Source organism: Trichosurus vulpecula, chromosome 1, assembly GCF_011100635.1.
Source record: "Trichosurus vulpecula isolate mTriVul1 chromosome 1, mTriVul1.pri, whole genome shotgun sequence".
In the NCBI taxonomy this organism is placed as follows: Eukaryota; Metazoa; Chordata; class Mammalia; order Diprotodontia; family Phalangeridae; genus Trichosurus; species Trichosurus vulpecula.
The window spans coordinates 6,758,010-6,776,599 of NC_050573.1; the positions used below are offsets into that span (position 1 = coordinate 6,758,010).

Below are 18,590 nucleotides of genomic sequence, written 5' to 3' on the forward strand. Positions count from 1 at the left end.
TGCCTCAGTGGGAGAGGCTACAAAAGTTATGCTTCTTCTTTAGTAAAACAAAACTAGATTCTTTTTAATCATTATTAATTTTGTTCTTGAAATTGTTTCTCTATATAACCAGGAGTATACACGTAACAGTCACCTATAAGCTTGATCCCCAAACTGATCTCCAGGAAAATTTTAACCCACTTTGTTTTTCTGACCTTGTCTGCTTGGTATTAGGTAGCCTGATGACCCCATGTTATTATGGGCTCACCATATTTTTGAAAGAATTAACTCACACACCAAATCAGCCTTAACCCTATTTCTGTTCAAGTCTTAAATTTGATGTTGCACAAGACTCAGTATCAAGGACCATAGGCATGTGCCATAATGCCTAGCAGTAGCTTCTCTTTAACTCTCAGTCTTTGCTCCTACTTATGTCTTTTTGGCTAGGTAGACTTAATACTATCATTTTTCTATATGACATCCATTTAGACCTTGAAGGGGCTCACTATACCTTCCCTAATTCTTTCATTTTTTTTTACAATAAACATCTCTTGTTTAGTTAAACTAACCCTGAATTTCAGGATATCTGTTATGTTAAGTATACACAGACAGTTTTCTCCCCTATCTACCCCTTTAATTTCAGAATCACATATATCAAATCTCCTGATAACAAGACAAATATAGTTTTGCTAACCAACATTTAGGTGCACTCCATCCCTGACTAAGTATTCCCCCATCTTATAATTTAAAATGTGATCTAAAATGTGATCTTCATGGTAATGTTAGAGTGGATCTTTTGGTCAGGAAGATTTGGATTTACACATGCCCTTTGGACACATGTGATCATGGGCAACTTACTCAACCTTTGCATGCCTCATATTATTCTCAAAGAGTATAATTTGTTATAGTATGACAGATGCTATTTTGCATTAATAAAAAGAGTTTCCTCCCCAGGGAACTCCCCAATCTGATGAAATTGTAGGAACCCAAGTTAATATTCACCAGAAATCCTCACCTCAGATTTAATCTTCTGAACCAGTTGGTCACACTAAACTAACAATTCACTTGAAATTGTTGACTTTTTCCTTATCACATATGTAGAAGATTTAAAGTTCTTTACCTAGAAAAAACCATCTTCAAAATGATACCATCAGACTCATTTAGAAAGATCTTAACAGTTTAGAACATTGCAGGGAATCACTATTGAAGATGAAGTTTAATAGCAATACATTTGAAGTCTTGCACTTGGTCTACCTTTCTAAATATAGAAAGTGAAAGTCATGGTGAGACAATCAATCAATTAATCTATACACATTCATTAAGCACTTACTACATGCCAGGTACTGTGCTAAATGCTCGGGATACAAAAAGAGGCAAAAGACAGTCCCTACCCTAAAAAAAGCTCACAATCTAATGAGGGAGACCATAAGAAAATAAATGCATGCAAATAAAGTATATATAGGATAAATTGGAAAAATAAGAAAGGGTAAAGAAAGGGAGGTCACTAAAATTAGGAGGTGTTAAAAAAGCTTCTTGTAGAATATGTGATTTTACTTCAGACTTTAAGAAGTCAAAAGAATCTAGTAGGTATAGATGAGGAGGGAGAACATCCCAGCTATGGGGCACAGAGAAAATTCCTGCAAATGAGAGATGGAGTGTCTAATTAGAAGAACAGCAAGGGGCCATTGTCACTGGATCAAAGAGTAAATGTGGGGAATAAACGTGAGAAAAGTTGACAAGTAAAAACGGTCTGAGATATTAAGAGCTTCCCAAAGAATTTTATATTTGATCCTAGAGATGATAAGGAGCCACTAGAATTTATTGAGTAAAGAAGGTTATATGCTCAAATTTGTGGTTTGGGAAAATCACTTGAGTTGCTTAACTGAAGGTGGATTGGAGTGGAGAGAGACTTGAGGAAAGCAGACCCATTGGCAGGCTGTTGCAGTAGTCCATATGTGCAGTGATATGGGCTTGCACCAGGGTAGTTGCTGTGTTAGAGAAGAGAAGAGGGCATGATAAAGAGATGTCTCAAAGGTCAAAGCAACAAGCCTTGACAACATATTGGATATGGGGGGGGGCGGTGTAGATGATGAATGTCAAGGACAATCCCTAGATTGTAAGACTGAAGGACTGGAAGAGCAGCATTGCCTTTTACAGTAATATAAAAGACAGGAGGAGGAGTTAGGGGGAAAGCTAATGAGTTCCATTTTGGAAATGTTGCTCTTAAGACATCTAATGGACATATGGATTAAGATGTCTAAAAGACAGAGGTGTGAGATTGGAAGAAGGAGGTCTGGTAAAGATCTGGAGGTCTTCAGGTGGACTATGAACTCAATATTATACACAAATAAGATGTGATAGTCATGAAAGCTAAAAGGACCTTGAACAACATTAATTGATGCACAGAGTCTGTCAATAAGAACGAAATAGTACCATATAAGAAATCTTGTGTTCAGTTTTGTCAGCCTCAGTTTAAAAATGATGTTGATAGCTACCATTTGGTATTTAAGCTGGAGAATATCTTTGGAAGATGGCCATGTGAAGGAACTGCTTTCCTTATATGATCATTTGAAAGAGAGGGGAAGTGTAGCCTGGTGAAGAAAGCATTCAAAGGAGTGAAACATGATAGGTTTGCTCAAGAATTTGAAAGACTTTCATATGCAAGAATTACTACATTTGTTCTATTTTTCCAAGAGGGAAGAATCAAGAGCAGAAAGTGGAAGGTGCCCAGAAGTATATATGTCTATGATGTCAGGAAAAACCATGCATCCAATTGTAGCTATCCAAAAGAATAATGGCTGTGAGTAGTTAGATCCATCTTATTGCAGGAATTTCAGCATGACATTTAGCACAGTTTCTTGCACTTAGTAGTTGCTTAAGAGAAGTTGATTAATTGACTCAAGCAGAAGCTGGATGATAAAATTTTAGGTGTTTTGCAATGGGAGGTATCGAAGTATTTTAGGGATGGGTTAGAAAAGAAAGTCACTGAAGGCAATCATTTCAATAGAAATCGTAGGGGGAGAAAGAGAGAGAGAGAGAGAGAGAGAGAGAGAGACTCATTGATCAATGACATTGTCAATTTTTATTTCTCTCATGGTTTCTATATCCAGTTCCTGAAAGATGATCATTTCCCTGGCTCAGCACACTCAATCCTATCAGGGGAACATACAAATCTGTGTACTGGTATATGCCTCAGGCCTGTCTATGGGCACTAGTGATCACTTTAATTGAGTGTCAGTCCAACACCCTGTTCTGGGGAATAATAGTATATAATCAGTCAGTGGACAAGTATTTAGTAAGTGCTTACTGTATGCCGGCACTGTACTGTATTAAGGACTGGGGATACAAAGACAGTCCTTGCTCTCAAGCTGGTAACGATATAATGAGCAAGAAAACAAGAAATCAACTGTGTACAAATAATCTACATATTTGATAAATAGGAAATGATTAATCGAAGGGAGACACTAGAATTAAGATAGATTGGGAAAGCCTTCTTTTAGAAGGTGAGGTTTTAGCTGGGACTTGAAGAAAGCTAAGGAAACCAGGAAATGGAGATGAAAAGGGAGAGATTCCCAGGACTGGAGAACAGTAAGAGAAAATGCAAGTGGAGCTAAGAGATGGAGTGTCTTATTACTGGAACAGCAAAGAGGCCAGTGTCACTGCATTGAAGAGCAGGTGGGGAGAAATAGTGCAATGTACAGAAGAGTGTAATGCTGAAGGGAGTACATGAAGTACTTTGAATCCTACAGAAGATTTTATGTTTTCCAGGAGATAGAAAGCCACTAGAGATCAAGTATGGAAGTGAATGGTCATATCTGCACTCTAGAGAAATTACTATCAATGCAGAATCAAAGATGGACTAGTGTGAGGAGAGTTCTATGGCAGATAGACTCACCCATAGGCTCTTGAAGTAGTCCAGGTGTGAGAAAATGAGGTTAAGGCAACATCATAGGAGAGGAGAGAAGAATATTTGAGAGATGTAGCAAAGTTGAAATTAACATACCTTGGCAATAGATAAGATAAAGAAAGTGAAAGATAGTGAGGAGTGTGGTGCTAATGTGACCAAAGATCTTCCCCACCCATTCAATAAGCCCCAGGTGGAGCTATACAGAGTGTATATATATATATATATATATATATGTGTGTGTGTGTGTGTGTGTGTGTGTGTGTGTACATTGTGGGTAGCCATTAAGCTCAGACTAGGAAGCTGCGGGGTCTAGAGATCTGCAAAGAAGACAGAACTCTGAGAAGAAGAGAGAACTGAAAGAGACAGAAGTGGAAGGGCTCAGAACTGCAAGGAATTTCAGAATTGTGAGAGGAGAGAACACAGGCAAGCAGACAGTTAAGATTCTTGAGTTAGCATTTTCAGGAAGGCCCTAGCAGAGGGGAAGGTTACAGGATAGCTTGGCTCTTTGCTATGATACTGCATTTTAATTTCATTGCTGTTATATTGAGGTGGACTTACTGGTTTTGGAATACAATTACTGCTATGTTGAATTGGGGTTATTGGTTTTGGGATTTGATCCTCTGGTGTCTGAATAAACGTTTTGCTTCTTCTGCCTTCTATACAGAGAGTGTCCTATATTCTGTGATACCAAACTATACAGACATATTCATGGTCACCATTGGCCTTACTGATACAAGGATTCAAGGGTAAATGAGGTTATAAACCTAGAGGTATAAGCAGCACTCTGGGTTCCAGAGTTCTTTTTTATGTGTCCCAGGAGAAGGCCAGATTTTATCATACCTCCAAATAAGACTACAAAACTCCATAAGATGATAAAAAAGACGCAGTTTCTCTTGTATAACATAGTCTTTCCCTTGGGCACCACACAGTGATGAGGATTTCTCTTCCCTTTCAGCTGCACGCCTCTCTGAAGAACACCCAATTTAACAACAGTGCTGGTGACCAGGTGTTTGTGGATGAGAATAGAAGCTCTGAGATCCAATATGCCATTATGAACTATGTCTTCTTTCCTAATTGGTCTGAGACTCTGGTGAAAGTGGGGCAGTTTGTCCCCAAGGCTCCACGTGGTCAAGATTTCACAATGTGTGAGGATGACATAGTGTGGGGATTTTGGGATTCAAAGGTCAGAGACCATATATAGATATAAATGAATAAACACACATTGGTCATATAACTTACCTCTTTCATTTTACAGATAAGTCAACTGAGGCCCCCAAAAGTCAAGCCTTCCCCAAGATCCTCTGATCTCAAATCTAGTGTTCTTGGCATTGTGATACCCTTTTCTGACTCAAGGCAATGCATCCATTTCAATCAATTCACTTAATCTAATGGCATTGAGGCCTCCAGAAGTACTGGTACCTTATCCTTTTTTAAACATAATTCTTAATGTATTTTGTAATTTATTTAGCATTTTATTTTTTCCCCAAATACATGTAAAAACAATGGTAAACACTTGTTCTTAAAAATTTGAGTTCCAAATTTTCTCTCTTCCTCACTCACCGCCCCCAACCATTGAGAAGGCAAGCAATTTGATATAGGTTATATACATGCGGCCATGTAAAACATATCCATTATAGCCATGTTGTGAAAGAGAATTTAGACAAAAAAATCAAGAAAAATTAAGAAAGTTAAACACCTGTGTGTCAATGTATATTGAGGCAGCATCAATTCTCTCCCTGGGGACAGATAACATTTTTCATCGTAAGTCCTTCAGAGTTGTCTTCGATTGTTGTATTATTGCAAACGGCTAATTCATTCACAGACGACCATCTTACAATGTTGCTGTGAATTCGTACACAGTGCCTTCCACTCTGCATCAGCCCGTGCGAGTCTTTTCGGGTCTTTCTGAAAGCAGTGCAATCGTGTTCTGTCATAATCACATACCACAACTTGTTCAGCCATTACGTAATTGGTAGGCTTCCTCTCAACTTCTAATTCTTTACCCCTAGAAAAAAGCTGCTGTAAGTATTTTTGTACAAATAGGTCCTTTTCCTTTTTGTTCTTTATCTCTGGGGGCACAAACCTAGAACTGGTATTGCTATGTCAAAGAGTATGCATGGTTTTATAGCCCTTTGGGCATAGTATCAAATTCATTCAGAGAATGGTTGAATCAGTTCACAACTCCACCAACAGTGCATCAAAATCTCATTTTTCCCACATCCCCTCCAACATTTGTCATTTAGCTTTTCTGTCCTATTAGCCAGTCTAATACGCATGAGGTAGTAGTCAGAACTGTTTTGGTGTGAATTTCTCTGATCAATAGCGATTTAGTGTATTTTTTTCAAATGGTTATAGTTTTGATTACTTCATTTGAAAACTGAAAACATGACTTTCGATCAATTTAGGAATGGCTCATTTTTATAAATTTGACTCACTTCTCTATATGTTTGATAAATGAGGCCTTTATCAGAAAAAAACTTGCTTCAAAATTTGTTTTCAGAGTTGTGATTACTAACTCTATTTCCATCCATCCTGTTTCCCCATCTGTTTATTCTGCTCTCTTTCTCTCTCCTTTCACACTGTCCCTCTTAAGTGTTTTGCTTTTGACTACCACTTCCCCCAATCTGCCTTCCATTCTATCAACCCTCTTCTCTTATAACATTCCCCTCCTACTTTCCTGTAGGGTAAGATAGATTTATATACCCAGGTGAGGGTGTATGTTATTCCATCTCTGAGCCAATCCTGATGAGAGTAAAATTCACTCACTTCCCCTCATTTCCCCCTCTTTCCCTCCATTGTTAAAGCTTTTTGCTCTCCTCTTTTTTGTGAGATAATTTCCCTGTTCTACCTCTCCCATTCTTTTTTCTCCTAATACTTTCCTCTCTAATGCCTTAATTTAATTTATTTTCTACATATCATCCCTTCAGATCCAATTCACACTCCCTATATATACTCCTCCTAAATGCCCTAATGATGAGAAAGGTCTTATGAGTTACAAATATCATCTTCTCATGTAGGAATGTAAATAGTTTAAAAATATTAAGACCCTTATTATTTCCCTTTCCTGTTTATGTTTGTGCTTCTCTTCAGTCTTGTATTTGAAAGTCAAATTTTCTTTTCAGCTCTGGTCCTTTCATCAACAATGCTTGAAAGTCCTCTATCTCTTTTAATATCCATTTTTCACCTAAAAGATTATTCTCAGTTTTGCTGGGTAGGCAATTCTTGATTGAAGTCTTATGTCCTTTGTCCTCTAGAATATCATATTCTAAGTCCTTTGACCCTTTAATGTAGAAGTTGCTAAATCTTGTTATCCTGACTGTGGCTCCATATTCTTCCAAAGTGGCATGATTTAAGCAGAGGAGTTTACTACTCTTCCGACCTATGCTCTAGTCTGTGAGTGACCACAAGCACTCCTTTCTGCCCTGGAACTGTGAGGATGGTTCCCCTCTCCACTGTTGCTGCAAGTTCTGCTATGCTAGTATTCCTCCTCACCCTGGGACTGCCACCCAGGATTGAGGCCTAGATCTAAGTATGATCAAAGCAACAGAATGCTGCCTCATTTCTAGTAAAAAAAGACCCCTGTAATCTACTTCTGACCAGTTGTTTGATCACCTTACCATCTATGGGCTGAGAGCTCTGGAAGCAGCTGCTGCCATTACCACTGTTGATTCAGTCACTCCCAAGGCCTGCTCCTGGTTTGCTAAAGGCAGGGGCTTGGTCTGTGCTGGTCTGGCCTTAACTGGGCTGTGCTTCTTTCTCATTCTGGTGTAGCAGATCTTTCCTGCTGACCCTCCAAGTTGCCTTGTGCTGGAAATTTGTTTCACTTCATCATTTTGCATTCTTCTGCTCTAGAATTTGTTTAGAGTCATTTTAAAACAGTGTTTGGAGGGGTTTCAGGGATAGCTCAGGTGACTCCCTGCCTTTACTCAGCCATCTTGGCTACACCTCCACATAAAATTATTACTAAACTTCATTTTTAACAATGTTGAGTTCCAAATTCTCCTTGACCTTCTGTTTACCATCTCCCATATTGAGAAGGCAAGCAATTTGAAAAAAAAATTATACATAGGCAGCCACACAAAACATATTTCCATATGTTGTGTTGTGGAAGTCATGTTGTACAAGAAAACACAGACAAAAAAGAAAAATAATGAATGTAGAAAAGGAAAACCATATGCTTCAATATGCATTCCTATTCCATCCATTCTTTACTTGGAGGGGGATAGCATTTTTTCATCATAGATCCTGGAGAATTGTCTTGGATCATTATTTTGCTGCAAATAGCTGTCACTCACAATTTATTGGTGTATAATATTGCTGTCACTGTGTACAGTGTTCTTGTTGTTCTCACTTCATTTTTAATCAGTTTAAGTTTTGCCACGTTTTTTTGAAAAAAATTCTGCTAATAATTTCTTAGAACAGTATTTCATCACAATTATATACCACAGTTTTTTCATTAGTTCCCCAATTGATGGGCATGCCTTAATTTTCAATTGCTTGTCACTACAAAAAAGGGCTGACATATGTGTGTGTGTGTGTGTGTGTGTGTATCTGTGCACAAAGGTCCTTTTCTTTTCTTTTTTTTTAAATCTCTTTAAGATATAGACCAATTAGTCATATTGCTGGGTCAAAGGGTAAGCACAGTTTCATACCCCTTGGGCACAGTTCCAAATTGCTCTTCAAAATTGTTGATTCAAGGGGGTGGAGCCAAGATGGCTGCTGGAAAACAGGAACTTACATAAGCTCTCCCCCAGGTCCCTCCAAACACCTATTAAAAATGGCTCTGAACAAGTTCAAGAACTGCAGAGCCCACAAAATAGTGGAGGGAAGCAGGGCTCCAGCCCAGGACAGCCTGGATGGTCACTGACTAAGTTCTAGTGCAAGAAGCTGGTAGCAGAGAGGAGCAGAGCTCAGCACGGGCCGCACCCGGACCAACCAGACTAGGAGCCTGGCAGAACAGGTCGTAGTGCCCTGAATCAGTGAGCTGTGGCAGTTAACAGATTTCTCAACCCACAAACACCAAAGACAACACAGCAGGTTAGTGCATAAAAACTTCTGGGACACAGTGAAAGGAGTTTGCCTTCGGCCTCTGCCACTGGGGTGGTAGAGGTAGAGGGGTGCAGCTCTGAGGTTGCTTCCAGAGCTGAAGTTGCCTCTGGCCCCAGGCCCAGCTGGTGGGAGGAATTAAGTGGCGGATCAGAGCAGGAATGCAGAGCCTGCTTGTATCTGAGTCACAGTCCGTGTTGGCAGTTCTTGGGGGAGGAGGAGTGCTGGTGTGGGAGAGCTTCTGTACAGAAATAGCTCTGAAAACAGCAGCACAACACCTAAAGTTTGGGACAAAGTACTCTCTCCTCTACAAGCACACATGCCCCAATGAAAAGCTCAAGGGTCAAATAGATTGCTGGGAATATGAACAGGCAGCGAAAACAGTCTCAGATTCAGACTCAGACTTTGGAAAATTTTTTTGGTGACAAAGAAGACCAAAACATACGGACAGAAGAAGTCAACAAAGTCAAAGAGCCTACATCAAAAGCCTCCAAGAAAAACATGAATTGGTTCCAGGCAATGGAAGAGCTCAAAAATGATTTAGAAAAGCAAGTTAGAGAAGTAGAGGAAAAATTGGGAAGAGAAATGAGAGTGATGAGATAAAACCATGAAAAAGAAATCAATGACTTGCTAAAGGAGACCCAAAAAATACTGAAGAAAATAACACCTTAAAAATAGACTAACTCAAATGGCAAAAGAGCTCCAAAAAGCCAATGAGGAGAAGAATTCCTTGAAAGGAAGAATTAGCCAAATGAAAAAGGAGGTCCAAAAGACCACTGAAGAAAATACTACCTTAAAAATTAGATTGGAGCAAGTGGGAACTAGTGACATTATGAGAAATCAAAATATTATAAAACAGAACCAAAGGAATGAAAAAATGGAAGACAATGTCAAATATCTCATTGGAAAAACCACTGGCATGGAAAATAGATCCAGGAGAGATAATAAAAAAAATTATTGGACTAGATCAAAAAAAGAATCTAAATATCATCTTTCAAGAAATTATCAATGAAAACTGCCCTGATATTCTAGAGGCAGACGGCAAAATAGAAATTGAAAGAATCCAACGATCACCCCTTGAAAAAATCCTAAAAAGAAAACTCCTAGGAATATTGTCACCAAATTCCAGAGCTCCCAGATCAAGGAGAAAATATTGCAACAACCAGAGAGAAACAATTTTAGTGTTGTGGAAACAAAATCAGGATAATACAAGATCTAGCAGCTTCTATGTTAAGGGATCAAAGGGCTTGGAATATGATATTCTGGAGGTCAATGGAGCTAGGATTAAAATCAAGAATCACCTATGCAGCAAAACTGAGTATAAATTTCCAAGACAAAATATGGATTTTCAATAAAATAGAGGACTTTCAAGCTTTATCAGTGAAAAGACCAGAACTGAATAGAAAATTTGGCTTTCAAACCCAAGAATCAAGAGAAGCATTAAAAGGTAATCAAGAAAGAGAAATCGTAAGGGACTTACTAAAGTTGAACAGTTTTGTTTACATTCCTACGTGGAAAGATGATGTATATAATTCATGAGACCTCAGTATTAGGGTAGCTGAAGGATATATATATATACATATATATATATATATATATATATATATACACACACACACACACATACATACATATACATATATATACATATACATATATATACACATATACATATATATATAGACAGGGCACATGATGAGTTGAATACGAAGGGATGATATCTAAAAATATAAAATTAAATTAAGAGATGTGAGAGAAATATATTGAGAGAGGGAGAAAGGGATAGAATGGGGTAAATTATCTTGCATAAAAGTGGCAAGAAAAAGCAGTTCTGTAGGAAGGGAAGAGGGAGCAGGTGAAGGGGAATGAGTGAATCTTGCTATTATCAGATTTGACTTGAGGAGCGAATAACATACACACTCAGTTGGGTATCTTAACCCACAGGAAAGAAGGAGCAAGGAGATAAAAAGGGGGGACGATAGAAGTGAGGCAGATAGGGGGAGGAGCTAATCAAAAGGAAACACTTTCAAAAAGGTACAGAGTCAAGGGAGAAAACTGAATAAAGAAGGACAGGATAGGAGGGAGGGAAATATAGTTAGTTTTTCACAACATGAGTATTGTGGAAGGGTTTTGCATAATGATATACACATGGCCTATGTTGAATTGCTTGCCGCCTTAGGGTGGGTGGGTGGGGAGGGAAGAGGGGAGAGACTTTGGAACTCAAAGTTTAAAAGCAGATGTTCAAAAAAAGTTGTTTTTGCATGCAACTGGGGAATAGTATATAGAGGCAATGGGGAATAGAAATCTATCTTGCCCTACAAGAAAGTAAGGGAAAAGGGGAGGGAGGAGGGGGTTGACATAAGGGAAGGGTGACTGGGGAATGGGGCAATCAGAATATATGCCATCTTGAAGTGGGTGGAGGGTAGAAATGGGGAGAAAATTTGCAATTTAAAATCTTATGGAAATCAATGCTGAAAACTAAAAATAGTAAATAAATAATAAAATAACAAAAACAAATTTGATTCAGTTCACCATTCCACAAACAGTTCCAATTTTCCCATGTGCCCTTCGACATTTGCTATTTTCCCTTCTGTTACATTAGCCAGTCTGATAAGTGTGAGGTGGTAGGTGAGAGTAGTTTTAATTTCCATTTCTCTAATCAATAGTGATTGAGAGCACTTTTATATGACCATAGATAACTTTGATACCTTCATCTGAAAAGTCCCTGTTCATATCCTATAAGCATTTATCAATTTTGAAATTATTTATATTCTCACAGATTTGACTCATTTCTCTGTATATTTGAGAAATGAGGTCTTCATCACAGAAACTTGACTGTAAAATGTTTTCACCCAGTTTTCTGCTTTCCTTCTAATCTTTTTTTTCCACATGTATTTTTTTATTTTTTTTATTTAAATTTATTTATTTAACATATTTGGTTTTCAGCATTGATTTTCACAACAGTTTGAATTACAAATTTTCTCCCCATTTCTACCCTCCCCCCACTCCAAGATGGCATATATTCTGGTTGCCCTGTTCCCCAGTCAGCCCTCCCCTCTATCACTCCCCTCCCCTCTCATCCCCTTTTCCCTTCCTTTCTTGTAGGGCAAGATAAATTTCTATGCCCCATTGCCTGTGTATCTTATTTTTTAGTTGCATGCAAAAACTTTTTTGTTGTTGTTTTTGAACATCTGTTTTTAAACTTTGAGTTCCAAATTCTCTTCCCTCTTCCCTTCCCACCCACCCTCCCTAAGAAGTCAAGCAATTCAACCTAGGCCACACGTGTATCATTATGTATAACCCTTCCACAATACTCATGTTGTGAAAGACTAACTATATTTGCACCTTCCCAACCCATCCCGCTTTATTGAATTTTCTCCCTTGACCCTGTCCCCTTTTGATAGTGTTGGTTTTTGATTACCTCCACCCCCATCTGCCCTCCCCTCCATCATCCCCCCCTTTTATTTTTTTCTTATCTTCCTCCCTCCTCTTTCCCGTGGGGTAAGATACCCAACTGAGTATGTATGGTATTCCCTCCTCAGGCCAAATCTGATGAGAGCAAGGTTCACTCATTCCCCCCTCACCTGCCTTCTCCCCTCCTCCCACAGAACTTCTTCCTCTTGCCACCTTTATGGGAGATAATCCACCCCATTCTATCTCTCCCTATCTCCCTCTCCCAGTATGTTGCTCTCTCATCCCTTAATTTCATTTTATTTCTTTTAGATATCTTCCCTTCATCTTCAACTCACCCTGGGTCTCCTCTCTCTTTTACATGTATATATACATACATATATATATATATATATATATATATATATATATATATATATATATATATATATATACATATATATACATATATATATACACACACAGACATATATATATACATACATACACATACACATAGATATATACATACATACACATTCACTTCTATATATACATAAACATATATATATATATATACACATGCATATTCCCTTCCGCTACCCTAATACTGAGGTCTCATGAATCATGCACATCATCTTTCCATGCAGGAATGTAAACAAAACAGTTCAACTTTAGTAAGTCCCTTGCAATTTCTGTTTCTTGATTACCTTTTCATGCTTCTCTTGATTCTTGTTTGAAAGTCAAATTTTCCATCCAGTTCTGGTCTTTTCACTGAGAAAGCTTGAAAGTCCTCTATTTTATTGAAAATCCATATTTTGCCTTGGAACATAATACTCAGTTTTGCTGGGTAGGTGATTCTGGGTTTTAATCCTAGCTCCATTGACCTCCGGAATATCGCATTCCAAGCCCTTCGATCTCTTAATGTAGAAGCTGCCAGATCTTGAGTTATTCTGATTGGGTTTCCACAATACTCCAATTGTTTCTTTCTGACTGCTTGTAGTATTTTCTCCTTGATCTGGGAGCTCTGGAATTTGGCGACAATATTCCTAGGAGATTTCTTTTGGGGATCTATTTGAGGAGGCGATCGATGGATTCTTTCAATTTCTATTTTGCCCTGTGGCTCTAGAATATCAGGGCAGTTCTCCTTAATAATTTCTTGAAAGATGGTATCTAGACTCTTTTTTTGATCGTGGCTTTCAGGTAGTCCAATAATTTTTAAATTCTCTCTCCTGGATCTATTTTCCAGGTCAGTGGTTTTTCCAATGAGATATTTCACATTGTCTTCCATTTTTTCATTCCTTTGGTTCTGTTTTATAATATCCTGATTTCTCATAAAGTCACTAGCTTCCACTTGCTCCAATCTAATTTTTAAAGTAGTATTTTCTTCAGTAGTCTTTTGGACCTCCTTTTCCATTTGGCTAATTCTGCCTTTCAAGGCATTCTTCTCCTCATTGGCTTTTTGGAGCTCTTTTGCCATTTGAGTTAATCTATTTTTTAAGGTGTTGTTTTCTTCAGTGTATTTTTCAGTATTTTTTTGGGTCTCCTTTAGCAAGTCATTGACTTGTTTTTCATGGTTTTCTCGAATCCTTCTCATTTCTGTTCCAAATTTTTCCTCTACTTCTCTAACTTCCTTTTCCAAATCCTTTTTGAGCTTTTCCATGGCCTGGGACCAGTTCATGTTTTTCTTGGAGGCTTTTGGTGTAGGCTCTTGCACTTTGTTGTCTTCTTTAGGCTGTATGTTTTGGTCTTCTTTGTCACCAAAGAAGGAATCCAAAGTCTGAGACTGAATCTGGGTGTGCTTTCGCTGCCTGGCCATATTCCCAACCAACTAACTTGACCCTTGAGTTTTTCAGTGGGGTATGACTGCTTGTAGACTAACGAGTTCTATGTTCCACGTTTGGGGGGGAGGTGCCAGCACTACTCCTTCCCCAAGAACCCCCAGCCCGGGCTGAGCTTAGATCTTCAGCAGGCTGTTCACTCCTGCTCTGATCCACCACTTAATTCCTCCCACCAGGTGGGCCTGGGGCCAGAAGCAGCAGCAACTGTAGCTGCCCCACCTCCGCTGCCCCCGGGACTGGAAGCCGAACCGTGAACTCCTTCCACTCCCGCAGCTTTTCTCACTAACCTTCTCCGCAGTCTTTGGTGTTTGTGGGTTGAGGGGGTCTGGTAACTGCCGCAGCTCACATATTCAGGGCGCTAGGGGACCCATCCGCCCGACTCCAAGTTTGGTTGTTCCACGCCACTCAGACTGGGCTCTGCTCCACTCCGTTCCCAACTCCCAACTCCCAGCTCCCAGCTCTGTGTGGAATAGACCTCACCCAGAGACCATCCAGGCTGTCCTGGGCTGGAGCCCTACTTCCCTCTGCTGTTCTGTGGGTTCTGCCGTTCTAGAATTGGTTCAGAGCCATTTTTTATAGGTTTTTGGAGGGACTCGGTATGGAGATCACTCTAGTCCCTGCTTACCAGCCGCCATCTTGGCTCCGCCCCCCTTTCCTTCTAATCTTTTCTGAATAGGCTTTGGTTGTGCAACATATTTTTTATTTAAATATAATCAAAATTATCAATTTTATGTATTTCAATGTTCTCTGTCTCTTGTTTAGTCATAAATTCTTCCTTCACCCATAAATTCAACAGGTAAACTATTCAAGGTCCTATAATTTGCTTAATGTATCACCCTTTATGTCTAAATTGTGTATCAATTTTGGCCTTATGTTGGAATGCAATGTGAGATGTTGATCTATATCTAGTTTCTGCCAAATTGCTTTCCAGTTTCCCAAACAGTTTTTGTGAAAGAGTGAATACTTGTCCCCAAAAAATTGCATCTTAATGCTTATCAAATACAGAATAACTATGGTCATTTACTACTGTGTATATTGTTCCTAATCTCTTTCATTGATTTAGCACTTTATCTCTCTTTCAGTACCAGATTCTTTTTTTATTATTACTTTGTAATACAGATTGATATCTGTTATGATTAGACTAATTCACATATTTTTATTCACATAAGATTCCTGAACTTTTCTTCTCCCAGATGAATTTTGTTATATTTTTTTAGTTCTATTAAATAATTGTTGGTATAATAATTGTTTAGTATGACACTGAATAAGCAAATTAATTTAGTAGGATTTTAATGTTTATTATATTGGCTCTGCCTATCAAGAAGCAATTCATGTTTTATTATTTTTTTGGATTCAAGACTCAACTTCCTTTGTGTGAGAAATGTTTTGTAATTCTGCTCATATAGTCCCTAGTTTTGTCTTGGCAGGTAGACTCCGCAGTACTTAATATTGTCTACAGTTATTTTAAAAAAATTTCTCCTTCTAGCTCTTGCTGATTGACTTTGTTGGTAATATACAGAAATGCTGATGATTTTCATGGGTTTATCTTACATCCTGAACCTTTGCTAAAGTTGCTAATATGTTCTAATAGTTTTTTTTAGTTGATTCTCTACAATTCTCCAAGTACTATCATATTATTGACAAGGAGTGATTATTTGGTTTCCTCACTGTCCATTCTAATTCCTTAAATTTATTTGTCTTTCCTTATTGTTATAGCTAGCATTTACGTTACAATATTGCATATTAGTGGTGATAATGGGCACCTCTGATTCACCCTTGATCTTACTAGAAATGCTTTCAGCTTAACCCCATAACATTCTCTGGTGTTTTAGGTAAATGCTACTTACTGTTTTTAAGAAAGTTTATTTATTCCTTTGCTTTCTATGGTGTTTTTAAAGAAGAATGAATGCTGTATTTTGTCAAAAGTTTTTGCTGAATCTATTTAAATTATCATATGATTTTTCTTGGTTTTGTTATTTACATGGTAAATTTTGCTGATAGTTTTATTTTAATATCAACCCAACCTAGCATTCCTGATATAAATGCCATTTGCATATAGTGTATGAATTTTGTGATATATTGCTGGGATCTCCTTTATTTAAGTTTTACATAAAAATTGGTTTATAATTTTCTTTTGCACTTTTTGCTCTTTTTAGCAGAGGTATCAGCACAGTTATTTTGTGTAATAAAAGAAATTTGGTAGTACTCCTTCTTTGCCTAATTTTCCAAATAGTTTATACAGTACATGAATTTATTCTTTTTTAAATGTTTGGTGGAATTCATTTGTGAATCCATCTGGTCCTGGTGATTTTTTTTCTTAAATAGCTTATTGATGTCTTATTTGATTTCTTTTTTTCTAAAATAGGTTTATTAAAATAATCTAGTTCAAAAAAATAATCTAGTTCTTTGTTAATCTGGGCAGTTTTTAGTTTTGGAAATATCCATCCAGGGAAGCTGGGTGGCACAGTGAGTAGAGCACTGGCCCTGGAGTCAAGAGGACCTGAGTTCAAATCCAACCTCAGCTACTTGACACACTTACTAGCAGTGTGACCTTGGGCGAGTCACTTAACACCAATTGCCCTCCCTTTCTCTACCACAAAAAGAAAAAAAAAAGAAAGAAAACATCCAGCCATTTGACTTAGATTGTTAGACCCATTGACATATAATTGGGAAACATAGATCCTAATGATTCCTTTAATTTCATCTTTATTGTTGATGAATTCACCCTTTTCATATTTGATACTGGTAATTTGGTTTTCTTTTTTAAAATAAAATTAACCAGTGGTTCATCTATTTTATAGGTTTTTTCTCATAAAACCATCTCCTAGTTTTATTTATTAGTTCAAAGATTTTTTTTAAATTTTCAACAGTCATTGCTTTGATTTTCAGGTTTCAAATTTGGTGTTTAATTGGGGATTTTTATTTGTATTTTCAAGATTTATTTAATTGCATGGTCAATTCATTGATCTGCTCTTTCCCTGGGCATATTTAGTGAAATAAAATTCCCCCTGAGTACTTCTTTCGATGCATCCCATAAATTTTGGTATGTTGTCTGACTTTTGTCATTCTCTTTAATAAAATTTTGGATTATTTCTATAATTTGTTCTTTGACCCAGTCATTTTTAAAGATTAGATTATTTAGTTTCCAACTGATGTTCAATGTATGGTTTCAGGACCCTTTATCGAGTGTATTTTAGTGCATTATAATCTGAAAAGGTTGCATTTAAAATTCCTCTTTTTCTGCCTTTGGTTGTAAGGTTTTTATGCCCTAAAGTATGATCAATTTTTGTGTACCTAACACTACTACTGAAAAAATAAGTACTCTTTTCTATTTCTTTTCAATTTTCTCCAAAGGTGTGTCATATCTAACTTTTCTAAGATTCCGTTCAATTCTTTAACTTCTATCTTGTTTATTTTTATTTAGATTTATTTGTTTCTGAGAGGGGCAAGATTATGTACCCCACTAGTACAGCTTTATTGTATAGACTTCTATCTTGTTTATTTTTATTTAGATTTATTTGTTTCTGAGAGGGGCAAGATTATGTACCCCACTAGTACAGCTTTATTGTATATTTCCTCCTGTAACTCAGTTAATTTTAATTTAAAAATTTAGATGCTATGAAATTTAGTAAATATATGTTTAGTATTGATATCATTTCATTGTTTATGGTACCTTTTAGCAAGAGGGAATCTCCTTGCTTATTTCTTTTAATTAGATCTGTTTTTCTCTTTGCTTTATCTGGGTTCACGGTTGCTATCCTTGCCATTTTTTTCTACTTCAGTTAAAGCATAATAGGTTTTGCTCCAACTTTTACCATGTATGTGTCTCTCTGCTTTAATTTTGTTTTTTATTGTAAACAACATATTGTAAAATTCTTGTTTTTAATGCACTCTGGTATCCATTTCCTTTCCACAGGAGCGTTAATCCCATTCACACTCACAGTTATGATTACTGGCTCTATTTTGCTCCATCCTATTTTGTCCCCTGCTTATCCTTCTCTCTTTCTCTTTCTGTCTCTCTATCTCTGTTCTCTTCCTCCTCATTTCAAAAATGTGTGACTTCTGACCACTATCTCCCACAGTCTGCTCTCCCTTCTATTGCTTCCCCGTTCTCTTATTCCTCTACTCTCCTGCTACTCTGAAGGGTAAAATTGATTACTATACCCAAAGGAATATACATGTTATTCCCTCATTCAATCAATTCCTGATGAGATCCAAGTTAAAACATTGCCTGCCATGCCCCATCATCCCCCTCATTGGGAAAAAAAAACTCTTTTGTATCTCTTTTACTTGACATAATTTATCCAATTCTCCCTCTCCCTTCCCTTTTCTCAAAGGGAATCCTTCTTTCTCACTGCTTTTTTTTATATTATGTTATCACAGTCAACTCATACTTATGCCCTCTGTCTATGTGTACTCTAATTCCC

At 37.5% G+C, this 18,590-nt stretch overlaps 1 protein-coding gene across 1 annotated transcript in view; it reads left to right on the forward strand.

The window, feature by feature from the left end:
* LOC118846435 (vomeronasal type-2 receptor 26-like) overlaps positions 1–18,590 on the forward strand; it is a 68,849-nt gene that overhangs the window by 19,952 nt on the left and 30,307 nt on the right. Inside the window, exon 4 of the mRNA XM_036755012.1 lies at positions 4,842–5,069. Coding sequence (XP_036610907.1) covers positions 4,842–5,069 — 228 coding nt within the window. The remainder of the gene's footprint in view (positions 1–4,841; positions 5,070–18,590) is intronic.